The sequence below is a fragment of the Polistes dominula genome, unplaced genomic scaffold (assembly GCF_049000335.1).
Source record: "Polistes dominula isolate Pdom_NZ unplaced genomic scaffold, Pdom_raw_medaka contig_27, whole genome shotgun sequence".
Lineage (NCBI taxonomy): Eukaryota > Metazoa > Arthropoda > Insecta > Hymenoptera > Vespidae > Polistes > Polistes dominula.
The window spans coordinates 491,754-505,711 of record NW_028300906.1 but is presented as its reverse complement, the minus strand read 5'-3'; the positions used below and the strand labels follow the sequence as shown (position 1 = coordinate 505,711).

The following is a 13,958-nucleotide window of genomic DNA, read 5'->3' as shown; positions in this document are numbered from 1 at the left end:
CACGTCGATTAAATTAACTAAACGATCCGCAAATGCATATTTGGCCAATATTTGCGAGTGGTAAAATTTATTTAACTAAATATTTATTGCATGACGTAGTAGCTTGTTTTTATTTTATTTTATTTTTTTATTTTATTCTTCTTCTTCTTAATTTGTTTGCATGAACGAAAAAAGAAAAGGATTAAACCATTATTTCAATATTTTCTATCATTAATATTATTCCATTATTTTTTTTTTTTATTACTTATCAAAGTACTTTTGTTGGATTTTCTTTCAATTTATTTATTTTTTTTTATACAATCGAACGTCGATTATATAATTTATCTCTATAGAATAACGTAATCAATCAAATATTGTTTCTTACAAATAATAATTCCCTTATTGATTTGAAAACAATTTCGATTAATTAATTAATACAATATATCGATATGCAATACGTACATATATATATATGTATCCTTTTCGATAACAAACAAAAATGTATTATCAAAAATGAATGTTTACATTTAATAACAATAATTAAGAACAAATAATTCTTGAAAATGAATTAAACGAATTAATGAATGAAACAATTAACAAATCGACGTTCTATTGTTAATTAAAAAAAAATAAAATACTTTTCAAAGTATAATATTATTGACATTTGATAGTAATATGATTTTATTCGTTCTATTATATAATGGTATAAAAAATAGTCTGTCCCAATGTATGCTCCCTTTCTTTTTTATTCCAGACGATATTGAATTCTATGCACAAATACCAACCAAGGTTTCATCTAGTACGAGCCAATGACATCTTGAAGCTTCCCTACTCGACGTTCAGGAGTTATGTTTTCAAGGAGACAGAATTCATTGCCGTGACGGCATATCAAAACGAGAAGGTGAGTGAACCCCGGTTTCCTTTTCTCGTTTATTCGAGAGAGAGAGAGAAAGAGAGAGAGAGAGAGAGAGAGAAAGAGAGAGAGAGAGAGAGAGAGAGAGAGAGAGAGAGAGGTCATCGACTGATTAGAAAATTCTAACTCTCCCTTCTTTACGATACTTAACAATTAAGTATTGTAAACGTGTTTTTTTTCTTTTTTAGCAAAAAAATTTCTAATCAACTTATTCTTTTGTTAATGATTCAAAATTTACAATATTATATTTTACGCAAAAATTAATTTAATATATATGATAATTTTATTATTAGTATGTTTATACTTAATAATACTTATAAATAATAAATAATTCTTATTTAATATTTAGTTTATGTTTAATATTTTTATACTTATATTATATATATCCATATTTTTTATTTATAATATCTCTTTTTGTTTTTTTTTTTTTTTTATACGTATAGTATTTGAATATACTATTATCAATGAGTATTCGATATTTATTAATTTATTAACATTTTAATATATATTTTTTCTCTCTTGTCTCATCATGCCAATTTGTCATTTGGTATTTACTTGAAAAATAAATGCTCTCGCTGTCTATTTCATTTGGTTTGGTATAAGTTCGATTCATAAAATCTGCAATAGCGATATTATCGTTTGGATTCGAGTTATTAAAAATGTACATTACGTTTTGTTTCTTAATTGATTTATTCTCTTGGGGGGTTTTCCTATCGATTAACACGATCATTTATTATTCATTATTGCATTAATCGTAAGATTTAAACAAATATCCTAAATGTTTCTTTTTTTATAATACTTACGTATTCACCTTTTAATAAATATCAATTAAATATTACACTTATTGTTTAGTATGAGTATTTCATATTAATATTTTGTCATTATGTTTGTTACAGATAACTCAACTGAAAATCGATAACAACCCGTTTGCTAAAGGATTCCGAGACACTGGTGCGGGTAAACGAGAAAAAAAGTGAGTATCGCTTTCAAAATTTTTCCCCCGTTCTATTTCATAATTAATTATAATATTTTATCAAATTATAATTTAACCCTTTGCACTTGGCACCGTTTCGTATGTTACCTATCAGCAACTCGACGAAGCCACTTTTTCGCCAAAACGTTACACCCTGTAAACGTGTTTCTTAAAAAATTGCAGTGGAACAAGTTCATTCTTCGTAATCGATAATAAACTTTCATGTCCCCTCAGAGGGGACAACCGAGAGCAAAGGGTTAATAATACGTGTCTAAACTAGACATAATGAAAATACCGTATAATATACAATAGTTCATTAAAAACATATTTTTAATATAATTATTTCGTTGATATTTTCATTATAAAAATTAAATAGACATAATTGTGTGTGTGTGTGTGTGTCGAATGAAAAAAAAAAAGTTTTTTGTTGGAAATTCATTCGGTTTTTCTTACCCGACAGTTTTTTTTCTTTTTTTTTTTGGTTCACCCAACGTGAGACAATTTTTGTGGACTCTCTATCTTAGCTTTTTTTTTCTTCTTCTTTTTTGTTGGCAACGTTGAAAAAGAAGCAAGTAATACAACCGATGATGACGAGAGGTCCGCGTCTCGACCTAATTGATCGTGGACCTTTTTGGCTTCCCCTCGATCAGTACTATTATCCCGACCTTAGGGTCACCCTCGGAGCTAAGGGTTGCTTTCACGGGCCTCATTTGCACCCTGTATAGCCTGGCAGAAGCGTCCATTTGTATTCAATATTGCGGCTTTATGAGCTTATGACAGTGAGACCACCCCCTGAGGGATGTTACTGAGAAGGATAAACGAACAAAGAGAGAGAGAGAGAGAGAGAGAAATAGTTTTGGTTTGCTCGCCTTGCCACCAAAGGCCCATTTCAATTTTCATCTCGGTAACACAGGGGTGAAAATTCAAGTGGATTTTGATGAAGTTAACTTTCCTATGCATACGATTCTATGTTAGTTCTAGTACATTATATTTATGTATATATATATAACCCTACGATTAGAAAGTATTACGATTATTGAGATAATATTAATTTGAAGATTAACCTAAACTCTAATTTCAAATGATCAGTCATGGAATTAGTGACTTTAGAGGAGTAAGAGAGAGAATCTTTAGAAGAAAGTTGAAAAAGTTGAACTTAACCAGAATCTATGGGAAAAAGTGCAACTCTTGTTCTCTTTCTTTCTCTCTCTCACTCTCTTTCTCTCTTTGTCGGTCTCTTTTTGACACTGAAGAAAAAGAGAAAATTTCTCATGGAAAATGAGGAGAGAAGCAGGTTGCTGCTGCTGCTGCTGCTGCTAAAACTCGAACGGATAAAGAAAGGGCGAGGTTAATCGAGAAAATATGCAAAGTAGGGGGCGCGTCGTGGCAACGGCTAATTAGAATAAGGGTTAGTTTTGGCTTATGGTTTCGGTTAAGAGTGGTTGGATGCCATCGGGAAACCACAGAGGAAGCTGGGGATGCTGTGAACATGAAAACGAGAGAAAGAGAGAGAGAGAGAGACAGATGTATTAAAAGAAGAAGCTTCAGGGACAGAGAGAGGATGAAGAGGGGAAGGGAGGGAATGGACAGAGATGAACCGCAAAACAGAGTTAGTTAGAAAGAGAGAGAGAGAGATAGAAAGTTCGGGGTTGGAACATAGCCAATCATCGGATTAGCATACTGATGCTCAGGGGCGGCGCTGTCGTTAATGTGGAGGGTGCCACTTGGTGGCTTTGAATTTTATATCCTCGCTGCAGGTCGTAACGCTGGATACAAAGAACGTCTTCGCGAAGGGTAGTAGTAAACTAGGAGAACTGCTGCTGTGGTTTTGTGCCGTTACTCGTCAATCGTTTTCCCGAACACGTACGACGGTGGGAGACCCTCAAGTTTACTTCCAACTTCGAGAACTACGTGAGAAGACCATTCTTCCTTTTTTCCTTCAACGAGACCTAATGATAATGAGCCTTTACCATTTTGTTAGATTTACAGAATTATTCGAAACGTTTGTTAAATATTTTATTCTTATAGGAATACATTTTTGGTTTCATTTGATATTTAGGAATCTTCATCCGTCATGGAACGTAATAAGACGCGGTTAGTTTCATCAAGCGTGTCTGTGTGTGTGTGTGTTCTTCTTAATCTCTTTCTTTTAAAGTCAAGAATATGAATTCGTTAAGTTGTTAAGTATGACGAAGTCAGTTTGTTGTTGTGTGTCGCGTCAGGAGTAGTAGGCAGGTGTGGTTTAAACCTGTAACGAGTCGATTCGATGCGCCTCTTAAAAAGTGAACGTCTTGTTTTCTTCGATGCGAAACACACTTTTTTACCTTTGATTTATTATTACCATGTCCAACATAATATAACCGTAACGACTATTATTACTTGATGAAAATTAATAACGAAATGATAGAGATTTTTAATTTAATTATTTAAGTTTCGAGGGAAACTGGAGTTAAAATTTCATCTGAAAAAAGAACATTCCCTTTACTTCCTATACTTATTTCTTTTCATCACTATTTCTAAAGTCACTAGACCACGAATAAAACACACGCGCGCGTACTTTCGTAGAGAAAAAGAACGGGAAAACGTTGCGTAATTTAAAATTCAAGGTACCACCACTACGGGACTTCGATAGTAGCAGCAGCAAAAGGATAAGGGGGGGGGGGGTAGGAGGTAGGAAAGTAGGAGAGAAAAGGGAAAGAGAGAAATTCACGGTTGTGGCCTTTCTCCACCCACGCGACATCGCCTAATCCAAGGTTGACTGTGGGGTCCCTGGGATCACTTTGAGTCGCTTCCGATCTCTCTATTCTCTACTTTTGTCGGGGTTAAAACGAGTACGGGAGTGTGTTAGCCATCTCTCTCTCCTCCCCCACCAAGGGTTCATCACAGTGCAAACGAGAAGGGGTGGGAGGGAAGGTTGAACCTAAAGTAGTAGGGGTTATGGACGGGGGTGGTAGACTCACCGATGGGGTGATTATAATTCCGTGCAAAGAGACGAGACAAGGATGATGCAAAAGAACAGAGAAAATGTGAGAGAGAGAGAAAGAGAGAGAAGATGATGATGATGATACTAACAGCTCGAATCGAACGAGAGAGAGAGAGTCCTGTCAAAGGCAACGCCAAGCTGAGTTTTCATTTTGTCTGACGGGAAAGAACGAGCTCGAGTACTTCTTGGGAAAAGAATGAAGAGGAGAGATGGCATCAACATCTCGTTGATGTAGGCGGGATCAACTTAGGGGTCATAATATCATTATCACCACGTTATATCGGAAATTATAAAAAAAGGTCATCATTATTATTGTTATAACGTATCGCTATCTCAAAACCAGTTTCAACAATTTTTGTCATCCGTTTTCTTCATTAAAATAACAAGAATTGTGATATATATCCGCTATTACAAGAGATTTACGACAAATTAGAGACTAATAAAGATATTTCTTGGAACAAATTTTGATGAAATGGGCAAAGTGTTAATAATACAATTGTTTAGCTGAAAAATAAATAATTTTAGCTACGAATAATGATTTTTCTATAGAGGGGACAAAAAAACGTGAAGTAATGTTAAGGGATTTACTTATCGGTGGATTCTATCCTGTTTACATGTCTCACTATTGATTTATCACACGTACGTCTGAAACCAAAGAGTGTGCACACAACTGTCTCGGTTGCATCTGGCTCGTGTAATGAATACACGTGAATACACACCACCCATACATACATGGACGAATAGATATGTGCATTTGTTCACTGATCGCATTACACGGCATTAGGGTATCGTTAAGCCTCTCGTTGTGCCCAGTCTGTGTTAGTCTTCTATCTGGGACTTACAACGAAGATTAAATTTGTCCAAACTATTACAGAAAATGCATTGTGTTTAATTTTCATCGCACAAACATATTAACTCTACAATCTTAGCCAATTAATGGTATTTGTTTCGTTATTAATTTAGATGAACTATTTTCTAGCGATTTAGGGTAGGTGGCATAATAAAATTCTTTTGTTAAAAAAATTTGAGAAGTTTTGGAAGAAGAAAATTTTGAAGTTATCCTTAAAGATGGAGAACAATTGTGAAACAGAATGACACCTACATATAATTTAATAAATATATACAAATAACAAAAAAACTTTAAATGCGTTGCACGAAACTTTCGTAAGTTTATTAAAAAATAAATCAATACAATAAAAATTAATCACAATTAGTTAATTATTGTAACATTTTTCTTCCAATGATTTCTGATGAACGGATTAGATCGATTCACGAAGGCAAAAGTAACTCGAACACTTTGAAGGCTATCTCTCTTTCTCAGCTCTGGGCCAAGGTCGCTTTTGTTCTCTTTTCAAAAAAAAAGAAAAAAAAACCATCATTCTCGTTCAATCGATCATTCTTTACTATCTCTTCTATATCTCGTGGTAGAAATTCTCTATCATTCTCTCACCACTCTCTCTGTGTGTAATGTTCTCACCTCATTCCCTTCTAATACCAGGTATTAGTCTGTACAACAAATCTTATTAGGTAACAGTAAGGTATCATCGATCTATCGAAACATACCTCAACGATACTTCTTTCCATTTTAACACATGAATCTCTTTCTATATATATATCTATATATTTTTATACTTCGTTAATTATTCTAAAATGTTTCATTATTTTTTTCTTAATTTCTACGACATGAAGTTCTAATCGATCTAAACGAGCTGGGATCTAATCGTCTTAGGTGTAGAATAATTGTCGTGATTGGTTACGACACACACATGCACACAGTCGACTATTTGTAATTTCAAAGGTTTGAAACATGTGTTTGTATCAATTCATAGCAAGTCTAATTAGAGATGGATCGAGAGAGAGGAGGTGAGAAGTGTTTGCGAGTTAGGAAACTATATTAAATCGTTAGAAATCAGAGAGAGAGAGAGAGAGAGAGAGAGAGATAGTAGTTTACTCTCTGATTGGCGAAACTAGACAACGAGACTAATTTCGTGTCAACCTTTGACAACTATCAATGATCAGGTTCTCTCCCCCCTCTGCATTTAACATAGAAAACGGAATTAGAAAGTAAATATAGACAAAAATAAAATAAACGATTAATATAATAAATAGAACTTTCTCTCGAGTCAAATGAATTCTTTTGCAGCGAAAACAAAAAATGAGAATTTGTTTTAAATTCTTGTTTTTTTTTTTTTTTTTTTTTTAATAATTTAACACTCTCGCATATATCATTTGTTGATATTGCAATTGTCAATGTTACGAGTAATATGGTACAAATAATCGATTTGGTCTTTAGAACAATGCTAACAACACTTGTCCAAACATTTCTCTATCTAATTCAATATTTCTAATTCAATAATGGTAACTCGTTTTAGAATCGATCGAGTTTTGATGAGATTTATTTACAAGGTGCGATAATACGTATATATATGTATATATGAACATAATCTTTTTAGAAATGGTTTTAGAATTTGATTTAATAAAAATGATCTTTCAAATAAAAATTACATTATATAATTTAATATCTACGAAAGGAAAATTGAAATTGATTTTTTTGTCTCGCTCTTCTGATCGATCGATCGATCAGATCTCTGAAACAAAACTATACCAACTCTTAAATGGAATTTTCTAACGTGTTTACGACGAACAATCTAACTTTTCTAAGAATTAGAACAAACTCACACGCATGATTTGTAAAACGATCGCGCAACGGTTTCGCAGTTAACAGAAGTCCGTGCCACACCACACCACACCACACACCACACCACGGACCATGGGAAATTTATTATACCTCACTTGCACCGACTATAATTCATGCCACAAGAGAGAAAGAGATACTAGTTTTCTATATAAGCGATAGTTTCCCAGCCAACAGTGATACTAACTCACAATCATACTTATAGAATCGAGCCTTCCAATTCCTTTCCACCGAACGTTACGTGTTTTCAACATAGAAAGAGATACAAGCTGTTCTATAGGGTGGCCCATATAACCTCTCCCAAATCACATTTTTTCCAACAGCAAATTATCATTGTAAATATAATATAAACCTTTATTAATATGAACTATTAATAAAACATTGACGTAAGCATTTATTAATATGCACACACAAAATATTTAATTTTATTTATATTTTTACATATATTTATTTTTTTTAAATTGAAAATTATTTAGTCGACGTTTGTAATTTTGATATATACCATCTTATATGTATTATTGTTTATTTAATCCAAACATTTATTAATATGCATACAAAAAACAATATTTAATTTTATTCAAATCTGTACATATATTTATTTTTGAAAAATTGCAAATTATTTAGTGGACGTTTTTGTAACGCTTTATATAGACCACCTTATATGTATACATGTCCACGAAGAGAGAGAAAGATAGATAGATAAATAGTAGCTTAGAAAAGACTATCTATGTATTTACACATGCGCGTAACGTACCCGTTTCACGTTTCTACTAGAAGAATTTTCTCTTCATAGACCCGAAGTGAGTTAGACGTGTTCTCGTAGTAGACCGGCCGATCGAACCTTCGACTTCTACTACTCACCATCTTTCTAAATCGTTTCCGCGTATATTAAAGTTAGATGTCGATTCAAGTAAAAGGAACATTTTTTCCATCAGGTTCAGGATTAATATTTTATATATTAATTAGATATTTTCTAATGTAACAATAAATATTATGTGATAAACATAAAAAAATAAATGTCCGAATGATCGTTATATAAAATAAAAGAAAAGAAAAGAAAAGAAAAAAATGTACATATATAATATATGTGTGTGTGCATTAGGATTATTATCGTGAAGAGGACGAGGACGATCTTTTACACTTGGAAAAGGCGTCGAAGGTGCAATTAAGATAATTAATTTAATAGCACAAGAGCGCGTACGCCTCGGGGCGATACGCTTACTCGGCGGCACTTGCATAAATCGCATCATAGAGAGAGAGAGAGAGAGAGAGAGAGAGAGAGAGTAGAAACATTGAGTTAGACCAACGTGTGTGTGTGTGTTTGTGTGTACGTTAGAAAGACAACCTTTTATAATGCTTCTAACGTGGTAAACGTATCTATGTATGTGGAAGAGAAGAAAGAGTGGGAATGAATTATCGTTGGTGACTCGTCGGTGACTCGTCGGGATCTTTTGATTTCATGCTACGCGGCTCCGCGATTGCAAGGAATTTCTCGGTCGAGGTCGAACGAACCGATAGCAGCAGCACCTTCCGATCGTTTGGAAAATCCGTGTCAAGTCAACCTGTCTCTCTCACTCTTCTTTTTTTTTTCTTTCTTTCTTTTTACATGGGCAATTACGAGAGAGAATAAAAAAGGAAACTAAATTCATCTATTGATTTCGATATCTTAAGCAATAATACAACATTCGAAATATCTTTGTAATCCCAAATAATAATAAGAAATTCGATAAATTATTATAATAGGGTGTGTTTTAAAAAGATTGCTAACTCCATCTCTTTGTTGCAGAAGGCAGGCGCTGTTGACGGTATCGGGAGGCGGTTCTCGTTTGACGTCGGGTGGTCCAGCATCTCCTGAGAAACGGCGATCGTCCAACTCGGCGAACGATTTGTTGGATGACGAGGATAAATTATTGGACGTGGTAGGTCCGGAGACGCCGCATCCGGCTCATCATCATAGAGAACGCGAACAATCTCGGGAAAGGGACGATAGAACGAGCGAGAGAGGAGAAGGTAGCGAATCTTCGGGTTCCGAGAGCGGCGGAGTGTCAGGAGGAGCTGCAGGATCCGAAGGCCCGCGTCCGGACGTTTCGGTGGGCCCACCTTTGCATCCGCCATTACTACCGTACCTCTATCCACCTGTACCAGGATTGTATCCAGGTCCGGGTCCGTTAATACCACCTAGTCCATTGGGTCTACACGGTGGAGTTACCCCAAGTATGTTGTTCAACGCTCAACTGGCATTGGCAGCTTCGCAGCATCCAGCTCTATTTGCTCATTATCCTCATCCATTGGCCAGTCCGTTACATCAATTGAAAGGACATAGATATGCACCGTATACATTACCAGCGCCATCCCATGGATCGGCTTTCGAAACGGTTACACCTGGAAGTAGGAATCTCAGCCCAAGATCCCCACCCCCAAGGCCATCTACGGGTTCTCCAACGCCTACCGGTGGTCCGGCTACGGTATCGGCAAATACCGGTCCAACATTAGGTTCCACCACTTCGGGATCCGCCACCGAATTAAAATCTATCGAGAATATGGTTAACGGTCTTCAAGATAAAAGGAGAAGAAGTCCTAGTTTAACGCCCGGACACCGTGGCGACGGGGAAACCGGCGGCGGAGGGAGTCCGTGACAGGAGAACGAGCCTGTAACCAGCACAAACGACGATCCGGAGGATGATCCCGACTTGGTGGATCCCGATTTGGATCCTGACGACGATGGCTCCCTCGATCTCGACGATCCGTCCGCCGACGAGAGGGAACCTGACTCGACCTCGGAACCCTCGTAGCGAGAGGAATCTCTTCGTCTCTCCGATATACGAAAGATGCTCGAACTTTTTGTCGTCGTTCTTCTCTCGATAATTTTACTCTCACCAAATCGTTAATTGTTGTCTCGTTCTAATCCTCATCCGTTCATCCGTGTGAAGTTGCTTGCGCAAGTGTGAAACGATTCTAATCAAAGCAACAACAACAACAACAAAAATAATCTATCAAAACTATTAAGTGCAATTTTCTTTCTCTAATAGAGATGATTGAGAGTAAGGGAGGATGAGAATTTGCAAGAGAAAGAGAAAAAGAAAGAAAAAGTGAGAAGGAACGTTCTCTTCATCGTTTATATTTTTTCTTAACCTTACTTCTCCTTACTTCCTCTATTTGTTCTCTCTCTCTCTCTCTATCCAATCTATTTATCTTTCTTTCTCTTTCTCTCTTTTCCTCTTTCTTTCTCTTTTTTTCTCTGTCTCCCTGTTTTTGTTTTTCGAAAAAACATTTTCGATTTAACGGGAGAAAGGACGATTTGTGAAAATGGCGCCACCGTCGTCATCGTCGTCGTGTATCGATTGGCCGAGCGATCGTGAGAGCTTGCAAGAGGAGAAAGGTGAGGAGGAGGAGGAGGAGAAGGAGGAGGAAGTAGAGGAAGAAGGATAAGAGAGACATTGAGAGAAGGAGAAGATACGATATACGCGGTGAGCTGCTTTCCAGCTTCACAGGAAAAAAAGGCTTTGGAAAGAAATAAAAAAAAAGGAAAAGAGAGTGAATGAGTGTGTGTGTGTGTGTGAGTGTGTATGCGAATGAAAATGAGAAATGAGTATGAGAAAAAAAAGAAACAAAAATATGTGAATGAAAGATTGAATAAGAAGATAAATATATCTGTGGAATGCTCGTGAGATTTTGCAATACGAAAAAAAAAGCACATCCTAATTATTATTTGCGAATGTCCCGCGCCCTTTGTACATATGTACCCTAGTGATATTATATATTATATATTATATTATATATATTATATATTATATTTATATATACATACATACATATATGTATATATAAATATAAATTACGCCTCTATCCCTTTACTCTGTATTAATTATTATTATTAAATATATTAATTATATGAATGATTAGTAAAAGTGAAAATCGCGCGTTGGAAAATAAAATGAACAAAATGAAGTAAAAAGAAAAAAAAAAAACTGAAGAAAAGAAAAGAAAAGAAAAAGAAAAAATGGATCACGACAACACACCCCTACGCCCATCGCCATCGCCATCGCCATCTTTTTGACGTTGATTCGTCAATTTCGTTCGAGGCTTGACACGGTATAGTGTGTATATATAATATATATGATATATCGATTATATCGACGAAAGATACACACGGGCCCGATCGTTCGTAACGATTTACCAATTATAACCAATCATCTCACGTTTTTCCCCCAACACCCTCGCGCAAATCGTCTCTCGATCATTTTATTGTCAAATTTTCTTCGCGTTTCTTTTTTCTTTTCATTCTTCTAATCAACGCGAAATACAAATGTGCGTGTAATTTTTGAAATATTATTATAAATAAACCGGTTAGCGATAGGGGGTGGGTGGGTGGAAGGAGGGAAGAACGGGAGAGAAAATGGATGGTAAACGACGACAACGGACGAGGCTTCCCTCGGTTTGAAAATGCGCAAGAAGAAGGATCGACGAGGATCGACAAGGATCCTAGGAGAGGGATCGTTCTCCTTACGCCTATGTTTTACAAGTTTAAACAAACAAAAAAAAAACTATTATACAAAATAAATGATAACAAAAAAAAAGCGAATACACATAAACATACATACATACATACAGACGACACATACGCGCGCGAGCGATAACAAATAATGGACAACGTTTTTCTCTCTCGAAAACTTTTAATCGTAGACACACCGATCGGATTAGATTCGTCGTGTTATATATTTCGATTTTGTTTTGAGAAAATCCAAATTGATATTTGTTCTAATTTTGTCATTTTTACCATTGCAGAATATATTCTTGGTTTTTTTTTTTTTTTAATTTTATTTTAATCTGTATCTCTCGTAGTTTCTTTTTTTTTTTTTTTTGAGTTTTGTTTATTATATTTCATCTTCTAAACTATTTCGAAAATAACGACGAATCCAAGCCCGAAGCTAAGAACTTTGTATAAATAGTAACAATTGATGTAGATAATTATCAAGTATGTAATGATAGGAAATGAAATGTGGGTCAAGAAAGCTTTTTTTCGAAAGAAGCTACTACAAATCGTTATAATAAAAAAAAAAAAAAAGAAAAAAAGAAAAAGAAAGACGGGAGGTAAGATTTAAAAAAAAAAATACAAGGGAAAAAATGGAAGAGAACATCGGATTGAATTGGTCAATTGATAAGAAACGAAAAAATAAACAAAATAGAAAAAAACGAAACGGGGATAGAAGGAATAAGAAATAAGATAATGCAGAAAGAAAATAATTGTTTTTTTTTTTTTTTTCTATGACACATCGATGATCGATAAAAGCCAAGGTTAAAAATCATCGATCATTCTGTAATTACGTTAAAAAAAAAAAAAAGGAAAAAAATACCAAGTAAAGATTAGATTTAATTAATGAAATTAAAACGATATCTCTTGGTCTCTCTTCTACATTTTTTCCCACCCCCAGCCCCCCACTTCCCCCACTTTCCCCATACATGAACATACAAATACACAAAAAGAGACATCCAATAATAAATTTTGTTGTTCTTGTGTTCGATCATTTCGTCATATTTTCATTTTCATTTTTATCTTCCGATTTTAAGATTAATAAGAAATAAATAAAAAAAAAACAAACAAACGTATATTCGTTGCGTGTGCGAGCACCACCACCACCATCACCACCATCGTTGTAAAAGTGTACCTATTTACACATAACCTAACTGTGAAATTCGATTAAATATCATCAGACTTTACAACAAAGTCAAATACATAATAATAATCTATCTCATACAAAAATTGTCTATTTTTAAGGAACAAAAAAAAAGATGGCGATTCTCAGAAATTTTTTTGTTTTTGTTTTTCTTCAACAGAACAAAAGTACACGAAAATTTCATTTAAAATCGCGAGAGTAGAAGAGAAAGATGAGAAAAAGAGAGAGAGACAAAGAGAGAGAGAGAGAGAGAGAGAGAGAGAGAGAACAAAAGTACCTAAATAATTTTAATTTACCAATTTACCCTTTCTCTCTCTTTTCTCTCTTTCTCTTTCTGTTTATTTCTCTCTCTTTCTCTTTCTCTTCAATGATATGTTTTCTAAAATCAATCGTCGGTACACAACATGACGTGGTTGTATTAAAAAGAAAGAATAAAAAAAAAAACATTAATCTGCTTCTCGAAAAATGTATGTGAAAAAGAGAGAGAGAGAGAGAGAGAGAGAGAAAGAAATAGAGTTAGAAATGATGTGCGAAAGAATTAAAGAGTGAATGAGTGAGAACGAATAAAAATAAGAAAAAGAAAGAGAGAGAGAGAGAAAAAGTAAATGGAAAATGAAAATGAAAACAAAAAAAAAATGAAAGAAAAGCAATAAATGGGGCCGGTCTTGCGTGGCCAACGAGTCAAAAAAGTGAACTCCTTCTTGCACTCGCAAATTTCTATTACTCATCTCCATTATTTG

At 34.8% G+C, this 13,958-nt stretch overlaps 1 protein-coding gene across 6 annotated transcripts in view; it reads left to right on the top strand.

The window, feature by feature from the left end:
- Positions 1-13,479, top strand: part of bi (T-box transcription factor bifid) — a 101,622-nt gene extending 88,143 nt beyond the window's left edge. For 5 of the 6 annotated variants that reach the window (XM_089179791.1, XM_015328389.2, XM_015328394.2 and 2 more), the window contains 3 exons: positions 734-880; positions 1,789-1,865; positions 9,330-13,479. In XM_089179791.1, the coding sequence (XP_089035917.1) occupies positions 734-880; positions 1,789-1,865; positions 9,330-10,179 (1,074 nt within the window). In that variant the 3' untranslated portion in view covers positions 10,180-13,479. The remainder of the gene's footprint in view (positions 1-733; positions 881-1,788; positions 1,866-9,329) is intronic. The other variant, XM_089179790.1, reaches the window with a different exon arrangement.
- Positions 13,480-13,958: the final 479 nt, after the last annotated feature.